Here is a 14,329-nt window from a genome sequence, read left to right as displayed (position 1 = left end):
CCGAGATGAGATCCTCAGACCCCTTGTGAGACCATATGCTGGTGCTGTCCTAATGCAAGACAATGCTAGACCTCATGTGGCTGGAGTGTGTCAGCAGTTCTTGCAAGAGGAAGGCATTGATGCTATGGACTGGCCCGCCCGTTCCCCAGACCTGAATCCAATTGAGCACATCTGGGACATCATGTCTCGCTCCATCCACCAATGCCACGTTGCACCACAGACTGTCCAGGAGTTGGCGGATGCTTTAGTCCAGGTCTGGGAGGAGATCCCTCAGGAGACCATCCGCCACCTCATCAGGAGCATGCCCAGGCGTTGTAGGGAGGTCATACAGGCACGTGGAGGCCACACACACTACTGAGCCTCATTTTGACCTGTTTTACATATACATACACACAGTCGGATCTTGTTTTAACAGCTAATATTTCGATGGCAATAATAAATAGATATGCCGATAGTGGACAACCTTGTTTTACTCCTCTTGACAGTTTAAAACTTTCTGAGAAGTAGCCATTATTTACTACTTTACACCCAGGGTTACTATACATAACTTTAACACATTTTATAAGAGATTCTGCAAAATTGAAATATGCCAGGCATTTATATATAAATTCCAGTCGTACTTTATCAAAAGCCTTTTCAAAGTCAGCTATAAATACAAGGCCTGGTTTCCCAGATTTGTTAGTGTTCTATTGTTTCCAGTACTTGTCTTACATTATTTCCAATGTATTTTCCACGTAAAAAACCTGTCTGATTAGGATGAATAATATCCGACAATACCGTTTTAATTCTATGCTCTATGCATTTTGCTATAATTTTTGCTAGTAGGGGCCTCCAATTTTTAAAATGGACTGGATCTTTATATTTACTACTTGGATCCCCTTTCAGTAATAATGACTGCATTCTGCCCCCTATCAATACATTTTAAACTGTTGGGGCCGGAGAGAATGACATAAGAAAGTAGTCAAGACGACAAGCTTGATTGAGCCTCCGCCACATGCATATTTCACTAGGTCAGGAAATTTAAGCCTCCATATATCCACTAGTTCCAATATATCTATATTTGTGATATATAAGTGCATGAGGGTGATAGTTTGTAGTGTGATTTCCTTCACGGGCCATAGAGGTATTTAAAACTGTATTATAATCTCCCACCATAATAATATAGACTTGTATTCCTTGTAGGGTTAATATATTATTATACATATTTTCAAAGAAGCGTGGATCATCATTATTTGGACTGTATAGGTTAATGAGTCATATCTGTTTATGGCCTAATAACATATTAAAAATCATCCATTTACCTTCAGGATCTGTTTGGACAATTTGCACATTCGGATCAAAATTATGGTTACTTAATATCATCACCCCTTTTGAATGACTTTGTCCATGGGAGAAATATATTTCGCCTCCCCATTCCTTTTCCAACACAACTTCATCTTAATTTCCAATAATTAACTAATAATATGCGTAATAATGCAGGCAGTTCATGCAAAGGACTGTTACCTATAACCAAGATTACCATTACAAAAATAACATTTTTGGCAAGCAATTATTATTTTAGCAAACAATTATTGCGATTCATCCTATATTGTCCCTAAAATCATTACCCTCTAGCAACAGATGTGGGACACACACACACACACACTCAACCCCTTTCCCCCACAAACAACCATAAGCTCAGATGCTCAAAAGTTGTTCCATCCCTGAGACCAAGGACTTGATTTACGATGGCATATACAGTTTCAGCTGTTTGAGAAGGCATGCAAAATTGAGCAAAAATTGGGATATTTGATTAACCATTGTCAAGTCCTAGGTGATGGAGATCAGAGCACCCCTTTCCCCTGAAACACACACACACACACTAGTCCCCTGTTGTGACCATTTTCCCAAGCATCTCTGTGCTGTCAGACTTTTGATTATTTGGTGCCACCAGGGACACAATTATACGAAGGCGTCTTATGTACGGGGGAGTTTTGTTAAGAGCCCTGACGCTCAATCTGAATATTAACATGCGTTTCTTGCAGTGCGGTTTTGGAACCATAAGGACCTTTTCAACAAAAAAATATTTTCAAAAAACAAAAGGTTAAATTGATGCACACCTTGATGGGATTAGGGTTAGTGTTCCCACACGGCCATATTGCCATGTTACAGCGCTTGTTTACGGAAGACAAGAGACAACCACCTGTGCTAATTAGCTATCTAGCATGCTCTGAACACCTGTGTGAAAGCATAACTCAGGAAGTATCTTGTTTATTTGAAGGATTCTTTCTTTCTAATGAAAGATGCTTATTTATAAAACCCTCTTAGGCCTCACTCCCCCCTATCTGAGATATATACTGCAGCCATCATCCTCCACATAAAACACCCGTTCTGCCAGTCACATTCTGTTAAAGGTCCCCAAAGCACACACATCCCTGGGTCTTCAGTTCGTCTTTTCAGTTCGCTGCAGCCAGCGACTGGAACGAGCTGCAACAAACACTCAAAGATGGACAATTTCATCTAAATCTCTTCATTCAAAGACTCAATCATGGACACTCTTACTGACAGTTGTGGCAGCTTTGCGTGATATATTGTTGTCTCTACCTTCTTTCCCTTTGTGCTGTTGTCTGTGCCCAATAATGTTTGTACCGTGTTTTGTGCTGCTACCATGTTGTGTTGTTACCATGCCGTGTTGTCATGTGTTGCTGCCTTGCTATGTTGTTGTCTTAGGTCTCTCTTTATGTAGTGTTGTGTTGTCTCTCTTGTCGTGATGTGTTTTTTGTCCCATATTTAAATATTTTTATTTTTAATCCCAGCTCCAGGCCCCGCAGGAGGCCTTTTGGTAGGCCGTCATTGTAAATAAGAATATGTTCTTAACTAACTTGCCTAGTTAAACAAAGGTTAAATTAAATAAATAAAAAGATAAGGGCCATATGTTTCGAAAGCCGTATTGCAAGTGATGATTATTGACGTTTCTAAACATTAAAACAGACCGTCGGCATTGTAGTTCACATGAGGTAGTCGTGGGCGAAGCTAATGGCTGAAAACTGCAGGGAGAAGGCAGAATGCTGCCTAGAGTTTGAGAGCTAGATCAAATCAAAGTTTATTTGTCACGGGCGCCGAATACAACAGGTGAAATGCTTACTTACAGGCTCTAATCAATAGTTCAAAAATGTATTAAACCCTGCTTCGACAATTTCCCCCCATTATCACTACTGTATCATACAAGGCCAAGAATTCACACAAGTTTTTATACTAGCTATTTCATACTGACATCTCAAATGTATCAATCCTGACTGGACATGGATTTATTTAAACAGTTTGTTAGCAAGCAATTAGCCTAATATTGGATTAAAGAAGCCTAATGTTACTCCTTAGTCCAAGGACCTTACATGTTCTGTTTAAATGGCGAATTTGCTTTAGAAGCCAAAACAGCCAAATACTATATCTAAACGTGAATTGATGCTCAATTGCTGTACGGTTCTAGAAACATAAATCCCTCTACTTTCAAAATAACTTAAATGAAAAATACACACGTACTGGACACTGTTTAAACCGGTTGTAACATAGTTACAGCCAACAACAGTATTTTTCAGTGACAAGACGTTTGTGGCATGTCTTCTGTTTACACACAGGTGTTTGGAGACACAGATAGCCAATTAGCACAGGTAGTTTTATTCTGTCTTCTTTCGGTTTTCCATAAACAAGCATGGTAACATGGAAATATGGCTTTGTGAGATCCTAACCCTAAAACGGTGTGTATCAATCAATCAATCAATCAATCTTGTTTCTAGAAAAAAAATGTCTTGCCGATATGAAAGATAAGATCCCTATGCTTCCAAAACCATACCGCAAGCGATGCGTGTTAATGTTCAGACTGAGCGTCGCGGCTCTGAACAAAAATCCTCCCTTACAATTGTAATGTAATGGAACTGAGAGTTATGATTATAATTAGACCCGCACGGAATCCGCGCACGCAGAATTCCCTATGAAAATCTGCCGAATTTCAAATAGAATGCATATCTAAAGCTGAAATTAAGCTGCTGATATAAAAGTTAAATAAAATTGACTTGTTGTTGAACTTAAGTTTTTCCTCTGTTTTCATTGATGTATTTCAATAATCGAAAAGTGTAGCCCTTCCCCTGTGTGAGTGAGACGTGCAGACAGCTAAGGGTATGAATGACAGCTGTCTGATGAGAGAACTAACAAAAAATGCCCAGATTTACAGCAGAAGAGCTGAGGAGTAAACACTTGGCGACCAGAATAACAGCCAGGGCGTTTCCAGCTGAACTGTATGAGGATGGAGGAGTACTTTTCTGCAAAGTCTGTCAGCATCAAACTGTGGTGGAGCACCTGAGGTCACTCTGAAACAAAAATAGGAGGGCTAGTTCCGTGGACCAGGTAAATATTCTGATGCTTTAGCTAGCTACAGATATTATCTAATTGGTTTGTTCTAGTTAGCTAATATCGGTTCTTGACAGTTACATTTTTGTCTATCTTCATAGTGGCAAGTTAGCTAGCTAACGTTAGCCTGGCAAGCTTCCCCATGTTGTCACTCCAACTCCACCGTTTCATTTAGGCTAGCTAGCTAACTTAGCTGAAGTAATGTTAGCAAGCTAACAAGTTAGCTCCATCACGTCACTTTGGCTATCAAGTTAGGAATCTCAAAAACAGTGTTAACTATCATTGTTTGAACATTTGTGTGAGAGACACACTGTCAGGTTTATGGGCTGTGTCTGTGTGAGGTTTATGGGCTGTGTTTGTGTCATTTCAGGAGAGTGTGTGCCTAGATTCAAAGCTTGAGATCCACTATAGGCCTGCTATTGTTCTTTATTTTCTAAAAATGTTTCTGTCCAAACAAGAACACAGACCCTGGCCTAGTGTCTGGCAAAGACACCCTCCACAGCTGAGAGGAGTTCATCGTGGACTTCACAAGAACATTAATCAAAGCAGATATATAGCTCTTGAAAAGGGGCCCAAGTTCTCCACATTTCTGAAGAAACACTGCAAGCAGGGAGGGTATATCCCAGCGCCATCCCATCTGCGTACAGAGTACTTGCCAGAGCTCTATCCACAATTTTAGCAGGATATCAAAGACGCTGTAGAGGGAAATTATTTTTACTGTATGTCATCCTTGATGAGATGACCGATACCTTTGGAAGATGTGTGCACTTGCCATTCTACTTAAGCCAGTGGGTGAATGACCTGTTGAAGCAGAACTGGCTTTCTTGGATAAAGTCTAATTTACCACGGTGTACCAAGCTTTCCTGTATCAATAACATTGACTTTAACAATGTGTGGGCTTTTGTAAGCGACTCAGCTAGCTACATGAAGAAGGCTTTCACTAGCATCTTGAAGGGCCTCTTCTCCAACTCTGGACACGTCACCTGCTTTTCCCATCTCCTGAGCCTGGTGCTGGAGGTTTTTCCAGATGTGTTTCAGGATGTGAACAAGCTGTGTGCTTTGGTGAAAAGGTGTTAGGCACCCCAGCGTCATCTGGAGCAGAGATCATTCATGCTGGAAAATGACCATTCTCCTGCGAGTACATGGATGTGCTCACAGAATTCACTACGACCTTACCAAAAACAGCGAAGTATGTCCAGGACCTTTGTGAACTGCTGAGGGAACACAAGGCCTAGCTGAAGGCCCAGGCAGTGTTCATTGTGGAGCATAGTGTGGAGATAAAGCTGGAGGAGACCTCAGTGCCAACAGCCCACAACATCGCCAGCAAGCTGGAGGACCTGCAAATGCAGTTTGAGTATGGCAGAACAGCTGGGGCTGACAACTGGCACCCTCATACAACTGAGCTGCTGTGGCAGCTTTCAGAGGAAGACAGGCTCTCCTGCACCGAGTTGTTCCAATCTGCAATGGCAGCAGGCTCAATCAAGCTGCAGACCGTGCCGGAGAAGCACCCCTGCATTCACCTGTTCAAGTTACTGAGCATCAGTTCCTGTTCTAGATCCAGCCCAGGGGGTAGGCGCAAGAAAGGACATTAAGGACTGTCCATGCCATCCCTGCTCTGAGCCAGGTGTCTGCAGAGGAGTTGCACAGATACATGGGCATTGACAAGGCAGATGCTATGGAAGTCAGTGCAGTGGACTGGTGGGCAGCTAGGGAGGACAAGACAGCCTTAGCTCACATTGCGGCGATGCATCTGTGCCTCCTCACTACCTCAGTGGATGTAGAAAGACTTTTTTCACATTATAAGATGCTACTTAGTCAGCATAGAAGGAGCCTCATAGAGAAAAATAACAATTTTGTTGATTGCAAAGTATAGTAGCATTGAGCACTAAAAAGCATGTCAGTCACACCCACCAACTCTACCACTCTTTCTGTGTTTTGGATTGAAGCAATTTGATAATTAATCAATAGTTATATGGTGAATGGAACAAAGAGACAGAATGGTTCACCTAAACTATTTGCCGTTAATGTATTTATAGATGGATTCGTCAATGTATCATTTGTATTTATATGCCTTTGCACTTTATTTATCTATCATATTTACGATAAAAGGATCATTTACCGTAAAGGTTGAGTTTGTGTAGAGGTTATTTTAGACTGAGCTTTAGTTGAAGGAAAACCGTATGTTTATTGTCATCTAAGCATTTATTCACATAAGCCATGTTCCCATGTTACAAAATAATGTTTCTACCCTAGAGGTAAAAAAAGCTTTCCGCAGAATTTCAGCAGAAAATATAAGAAATCCCCGCAGATTCCGTGTGGGTTTGGTTATGATCAAAAGCTAGCAAGAAATCAGCAGCAGCTAAGGCCAGGGTCAACAACGTTACTATACAACTGATGAAAACCATTACAAATTACATAGTTTCAAAATAATATAACGTTATTCATATCAGAGGCAAGAACTGCGATTTAGTTTTTTGTAGCTAGATTACAAATGAAGAAATCGACGACATACATACATACCTCTGTACTTCCTGTTGGTATCTTCTGTTGTTATGGAAACGAGACGCCAAACATTGACGAAAAGTGTACACCAAACCAGAGAGAATACAAATAGGAATGAATGGAGGAACATATAAGTCTATCTAGCAGACTGTAGACCAATCGCGTTCACGTTGTCATGTTTTGTCACGTAGTTGCTAAACTAATTGTCTTGCAATCCCTTCTCAAAGTCAGGGAATGACTCGAGAAACCTGCCTATTTTTCTCGAAAGTACATAAGGTCACAATTCCAAAGCAATACGGTATTACAGAGAACGAGTTAATTATCTCACATCTCGGAAAATATTTGTAATGTTGTAGTTCTTGTTGACGAAATTAATGCTAATATTGGGTTTTTGATCTGGCGCCCAGTTTGACTCCCATTCACTATTTGAAGGACAGCACTCCTTGTCCTATCATGAGCAAGGTACATTAATATGATTCCAAAGGAGTTTCCCAACTCCTCAAAAGTACCGACTCTGAGTATCTCTGACCAAACTCTGTGGGTTGCACCTCCGTCACTATTGTCGCGAGATTGCCATTGTTGTCAACGTTCTAAAGACGCCTCTGCCATATTCATGCTCAAAAGTAGAACGGGGCTAATGACTTTCAACTACGGAATGCCGGTTGGGTCTTTTTGTGTTAAAAAATATACACGTCAAATAGCACTTTTTAAAAATATTTTTTTCCCCCTTATTTTTAAAATTATTTTGTGGGCTATACTCGGGCTTGTCTCAGGATGGTAAGTTGGTGATTGAAGATATCCCTCTGTGCTTTGGCAAAATGGGTGGGGTTATATCCTGTCTGTTTGGCCCTGTCCGGGGGTATCATCGGACGGGGCCACAGTGTCTCCCGACCCCTCCTGTCTCAGCCTCCAGTATTCATGCTGCAGTAGTTTGTGTCAGGGGGCTAAGGTCAGTCTGTTATATCTGGAGTATTTCTCCTGTCTTATCCGGTGTCCTGTGTGAATTTAAGTATGATCTCTCTAATTCTTTCTTTCTTTCTCTCTCTCTTGGAGGACCTGAGCCCTATGACCATGCCTCAGGACTACCTGGCCTGATGACTCCTTGCTGTCCCCAGTCCACCTGGTCGTGCTGCTGCTCCAGTTTCAACTGTACTGCCTGCGGCTATGGAACCCTGACCTGTTCAAGGGACATGCTACCTTGTCCCAGACCTGCTGTTTTCAACTCTCTAGATACAGCAGGAGTGGTAGAGATACTCTGAATGATCGGCTATGAAAAGCCAACTGACATTTACTCCTGAGGTGCTGACCTGTTGCACCCTCGACAACCACTATGATTATTATTATTTGACCCTGCTGGTCAACATTTGAACATCTTGGCCATGTTATGTTATAATCTCCACCTGGCACAGCCAGAAGAGGACTGGCCACCCCTCATAGCCTGGTTCCTCTCTAGGTTTCTTCCAAGGTTTTGGCCTTTCTAGGCAGTTTTTCCTAGCCACCGTGCTTCTACACCTGCATTGCTTGCTGTTTGGGGGTTTAGGCTGGGTTTCTGTACAGCACTTTGAGATATCAGCTGATGTACGAAGGGCTTTATAAATACATTTGATTTGATGTATATATAAGTAATATTCAAAGGACAATTGGGCTAGGAGGTACAATATCACATTACACAAGGACCTTAAGGGACATACACTTATTATTCTAACAGCTTTTTTGTTAGTAGAGTATTTAATTGTGTTAAAATACAGTTCAATTTATTTTTGTAAGGTAAGAAAATGTGGTGTTTTGTTTGTAAATTTACATTTGTGAATATGAAATTTGCCAAAAAGCATAATTAAATGAATTACGTAAAAATGTTTCAGCTTATTTCTATCGTAGGTAAATAATCCAAGCAGTACATCTCTCCACAACAGTGTAAGATCTTCATAAATGTATTAAATTATAAATCTACTGGTGTCTTGCCACAGTTTTCTTACATGAATACAATGCCAAAAAAGATGCAACACTGTTTCTGGGTGGTCATTACAAAAGTTGCAATTTGGGTTGATGTTTTCCTTAAACTTCTTCATATAGTGGTTGGCAGGATCATATTTTTGAATACTTTTAAAGGAAACTTCCTTAATTTTGTTAACAAGTAGGTATGTGTGTGGCAACATCCAAACTTTTTTCCAACAGATATTATCAATAAATCCATTCCAATAACATCCTGCTGAAACAAGGTTCGTATCGCTCTATCGTTGTTGAATGGACCAAAAGAGAAACAAATCTTTCCTACTGATGAGGCTTTGAGGGTCAGGTCTTGACACGTTCCTGAATAATAAAGCAACAGCTGAGGGAATGGCATCTAAAACAATTGCAAAATCTTTAGGTGTTACAGGGACATAATTCCTTATAACTGAGTAAAATACCCTCTGCATTTACCAGTTGGCTCACCAATAGGATATTATTTCAGAACCAATATTCTAAAAACAAAAAAGTATTTTTATACAATATATCCTGATTATTCCATATATAATATCTGCGGAGAAAAATTATGCTTATAAATTAAGCACCATGACAAGAAAACCTGCCGATGAAAAGCAGAAAGTTTCACTGGAACTTTGTCAATATTATAATTGCAAACCAAAAATAAAGTTAAGGCCACCAAAAGTAGAGAAGACATGATGAGGAATAAAATTCCACATAGAAGTGGGTCTTCTTAGGAATTGTTTTATCCAATTGATCTTAAAAGTATTATTTAAGGTAGTAAAGTCCTGGAAATTTAGCCCACCATTCTCAAAAGTGTTCATTACAACAGTTTTCCTAATGTAATGGGTACAGTTTCTCCACAGAAAGTTGAAAAGCATCTGGTCTATCTCCTTGCTTATTTTACTGTCAACATATAAAGATAGAGCGCCATATGTTAGTCTAGAGATACCTTTAGCCATGGTTATTAGGACTCCTTCCTTTTAAAGATAGGTCCCTCTGTAGCCATTGATTTAGCTTCTTCTGTTTTTTTTAAGAGGGTTGAAATTTAGTAATTTAGTAAATTTAATAATTTCTTTACCAGCTATGGAAATACATTGTACAGGACTATTATTTAAAGAATTTGTAAGAAGTTGGGTGATTAATAAAAACAGGTACGGGGAGATAGGACAACCTTGCCTAATTCCTATCTTTAACTCAAATCTAGGTGAGGTGCCATTTTTCAGTTTGATAGAGCTGTTACCATTTGTATAGAGAGTCTTTATAGCCTTACAGAAATAAATCCCCAAAGCCAAGTCTCTCAAGGGAGTGGAAGAGAAACTGATGCTCTACTGTGTCAAATGCTTTATAAAAATGTAAAAATAATATGAAGCTATCCTCGGTTATTAGGTCTGAGTAGTCAAGTATGTCTAATACTAGTCTAATACTAGTCTGATTGTTAGAAATATGTCTGTTCCTCATAGATCCAGACTGTGTTTCATTAAAGATTGCATCCATGACTTCTTTAATTCTTTTTACAAGTAGTAAGGCTAATATCTTATAGTCATTATTAAGAAGACAAATTGGACGCCAGTTATCGATGATCAGCACTTCTTTTTTAGGTTTAGGTATCTGTGTTATTAACCCCTGACTCATTGTTTTTAATACTCTCTAAAAAGACTTAAAATAGGAAGGGAGCTACTCGTTCAGAAAATAATTTGTAAAATTCGGATGTAATTCCATCCACACCTGGTGATTTATTGTTCTTTAGATGTTTGATAGACTCTATAATCTCTTCAACTTTGATGGGTTAATCACACTTAGATTCTGTATCACTGATAGAGTGAACATTATTCAGTGAATCAAAAAACATATCTGTGGATTCCTGACTGTACGTAGAGTTATACAATTTTCTGTAAAAATTGGTGCAGTATTTAGCGATACATTTTTGGTCATCTGTAATAACACCATCAATGTTTAATTTATGGATAGTGTTATTGTCACGCCCTGACCTTAGAGAGCTTTTTATGTCTCTATTTTGGTTTGGTCAGGGTGTGATTTGGGGTGGGCATTCTATGTTCTTGTTTCTATGTTTTGCATTTATTTGTTTTGGCCGGGTATGGTTCTCAATCAGGGACAACTGACTATCGTTGTCTCTGATTGGGAACCATACTTAGGTAGCTTTTTCCCACCTATGTTTTGTGGGTAGTTGTTTTCTGTTTAGTGTTCTGCACCTGACAGGACTGTTTGGATGCCATGGGGCAATTTAGAAGTAGCCCAAAATCCTGCAACCTGCAACCCGCGACCAATACATTTTCACCTGCGACATCATTTTCAAAAAAGGCTTTCCAATAGATGTTAGAACATTGCTGCGGGGACTTGCTTTCATTCAGCCACAAGCGCATTAGTGAGGTTGGGCGATTAAGCCTGGCTCGAAGTCGGTGTTCCAATTCATCCCAAAGGTGTTCGATGGGGTTCAGGTCAGGGTTCTGTGCAGGCCAGTGATGTTCTTCGACACCAATCGACAAACCATTTCAGAATGGATCTCGCTTTGTGCATGGGGGCATTGTCATGCTGAAACAGGAAAGAGCCTACCCCAAACTGTAGCCACAAAGTAGGAAGCACATAATCGTCTAAAATGTCATTGTATGCTGTAGCATTAAGATTTTCCTTCACTTGAACTAAGGGGCCTAGCTCGAACCATGAAAAAAAAGCCCCAGACCATCATCCCTCCTCCACCAAACTTTACAGTTGGCACTATGCATTCGGGCATGTAGCGTTCTCCTGGCATACGCCAACCCAGATTCGTCCACCAGATGGTGAAGCGTGATTCATCACTCCAGAGAACATGTTTCCACTGCTCCACAGTCCAATGGCAGCAAGCTTTACACTACTCTAGCCGATGCTTGGCAATGCGAATGGTGATCGTAGGCTTGTGTGCGGCTGCTCGGCCATGGAAACCCATTTCAGGAAGCTCCCAACAAACAGTTCTTGTGCTGACGTTGCTTCCAGCGGAAGTTTGGAACTCGGTAGGGAGGACAGACGATTTTTACACACTATGTGCTTCAGCACTTGGCGGTCCCGTTCTGTGAGCTCGTGTGGCCTACCACTTCGTGGCGGAGCCATTGTTGCCGTTGTTGCTTCTAGATGTTTCCACTTCACAATAACAGTGCTTACAGTTGACCGGGGCAGCTCTAGCAGGGCAGAAATTTGAACTGACTTGTTGGAAAGGTGGCCTCCTATGACAGTGCTACGTTGAAAGTCATTGAGCTCTTCAGTAAGCTCTTCTTCTGCCAATGTTTGTCTATGGAGACTGCATGGTTGTGTGCTCAATTTTATACACCTGTTAGCAACGGATGTGGCAGAAATATCAAAATCCACTATTTTGAAGGGGTGTGGCAACAGTTTGGAGAAGGCCATTTCCTGTTTTAGTATGACAATGCCCCCTGTGCAAAAAGCGATGTCCATACAGAAATGGTTTGTCGAGATCTGTGTGAAAGAACTTGACTGGCCTGCACAGAACCCTGACCTCAACCCCATAAAACACCTTTGGAATTAATTGGAATGCTGACTGTGAGCCAGGCCTAATCGCCCAACATCAGTGCCCGACCTCACTAATGCCCTTGTGGCTGAATGGAAGCAAGTCCTCACAGGCTCAAGTCTTTTTAGAGAATTTGGCAGTATTTTCTGTGAAGGAAAATACATTAATGAGTGAGAAAGTTAGACGCACAAATATCATACCTTCAAGTTATGCTAACCACTCACCATTAAAATAACAGTGGAGGTTAGCATTTTGGGGGTATGATATTTGTGCGTCTGTAACTTTATCACTCATCATTATTCACAATTAATTCATGACTGTCCGTAATCATGGTAGCATCCACATTCTTTTTTTACAATAAAATTTACTCCAAGATGACACAATACATAATTGACCATTCAATTCTATTTGGCACAAAATAATCTGAAACACAACCAAAACCAAAACCAAATGCATCCAACAAGTTTGTAGAGTCACAAGCTTGATGTTATCATTGCGTGCTAAGAATATGGGACCAAACACTAAACTTTTGACTGCTTTAATACACATAAGTGAAATCCCAATAATTTGGGCCCCTAAAATGGGGGGACTATGTACAATACGATGAAAATACCTTCAAATTAAAGGGGACAGTCTGCACTTTAACCTAACAGTCATTGTAACGAACTGCAAAAATCTCTGAAGCTGGGGACTCTTACCTCCTTCACTAGCTTTAAGCACCAGCTGTCAGAGCAGCTCACAGATCACTGCACCTGTACATAGCTCATCTGTAAATAGCCCATCCAATCTACCTCATCCCCATACTGTATTTGTTTATTTAACTTGCTCCTTTGCACCCCAGTATCTCTACTTGCACATTCATCTTCTGCACACCCTACCATTCCAGTGTTTAATTGCTATATTGTAATTACTTCACCACCATGGCCTATTTATTGCCTTACCCCTCTTATCCTACTTCATTTGCACATGCTGTATATAGATTTTTCTACTGTATTATTGATTGTATGTTTGTTTATTCCATGTGTAACTCTGTGTTGTATGTGTCGAAATGCTTTGCTTTATCTTGGCCAGGTCGCAGTTGCAAATGAGAACTTGTTCTCAACTAGCCCACTTGGTTAAATAAAGGTTAAATAAAATAAAAATTAAAAAATTTCAAAACCAAAGTGCTGGAGTAGAGTGCCAAAACAACAAAACATTTGTAATTTGTCCAAATATTTTTTGAGGTCACTGTATTTACAAACAAACACGCGACTGGCTCAACTGTTCTGGGGAACTACGGTAAGCTTCATAATGTAAAATAATGTGAGGGGTGAAATGAAGAACGCGGTCAGTTTTATCTCCTAAAGTATTGCACAAGTTCACTGCAGGTATTTACCTGAAAGTAGCTACAAATATACACATTATTATTGAAAAACTACAAAGAAATAGTTTCAATGGTATTGAAAAACCATCCTGTGGCTGTTTCCAAATACCCCGGTAAACGGTTTACCGGACAAGCTTACATACAAGTATGTTTAAGCTTACATAACTGTTGGGAGTGCAGTGGCCTGCACTTAGTCTTAATTCTCCAGACAGCGGTAGCGCTGGAAGGTGTCCCAGGCACTGTTTATGGCCACGTCACATCCCTCAGATCCAATGAGGATCTCCAGTTTCTTACAGTGCGGCACCAGCATAATCTATAGAGGGCAATTCAGGAGATGGAATTCGATTTAGTGTGGAGTCAAAGTCCCAATCTAAAATCCTTGTACAATCCATAAACATTGGTTAAAAAGGTAAACAAAAATAGGGCACTGGTGTTTGAGGAAGGTGGAGTGATACTGTAAATATGTGCTGTGTCATCATAAGATGAGTTGGTGACACACAGGTCCAAACTCGGCGTCCTCTGCCTCGTTGGTGTAGTGGTCCAGGGCGATGAAGTAGAAGCCAGGCTTTGCCTGGTTAAACATGTTCTTTCTACAT

The 14,329-nt window shown here is 40.4% G+C and overlaps 1 protein-coding gene across 1 annotated transcript in view; it reads right to left on the bottom strand.

The window, feature by feature from the left end:
• Nucleotides 1–7,485, bottom strand: part of cfap77 (cilia and flagella associated protein 77) — a 73,137-nt gene extending 65,652 nt beyond the window's left edge. The window contains exon 1 of the mRNA XM_021606690.2: nt 6,904–7,485. Within this exon, the coding sequence (XP_021462365.1) occupies nt 6,904–7,015 (112 nt within the window). The 5' untranslated portion in view covers nt 7,016–7,485. The remainder of the gene's footprint in view (nt 1–6,903) is intronic.
• Nucleotides 7,486–14,329: the final 6,844 nt, after the last annotated feature.

This window comes from Oncorhynchus mykiss, chromosome 6, assembly GCF_013265735.2.
Source record: "Oncorhynchus mykiss isolate Arlee chromosome 6, USDA_OmykA_1.1, whole genome shotgun sequence".
Lineage (NCBI taxonomy): Eukaryota > Metazoa > Chordata > Actinopteri > Salmoniformes > Salmonidae > Oncorhynchus > Oncorhynchus mykiss.
Note: the sequence above shows the minus strand (reverse complement) of the source record. Positions and strands in the feature narration are given on the sequence as shown.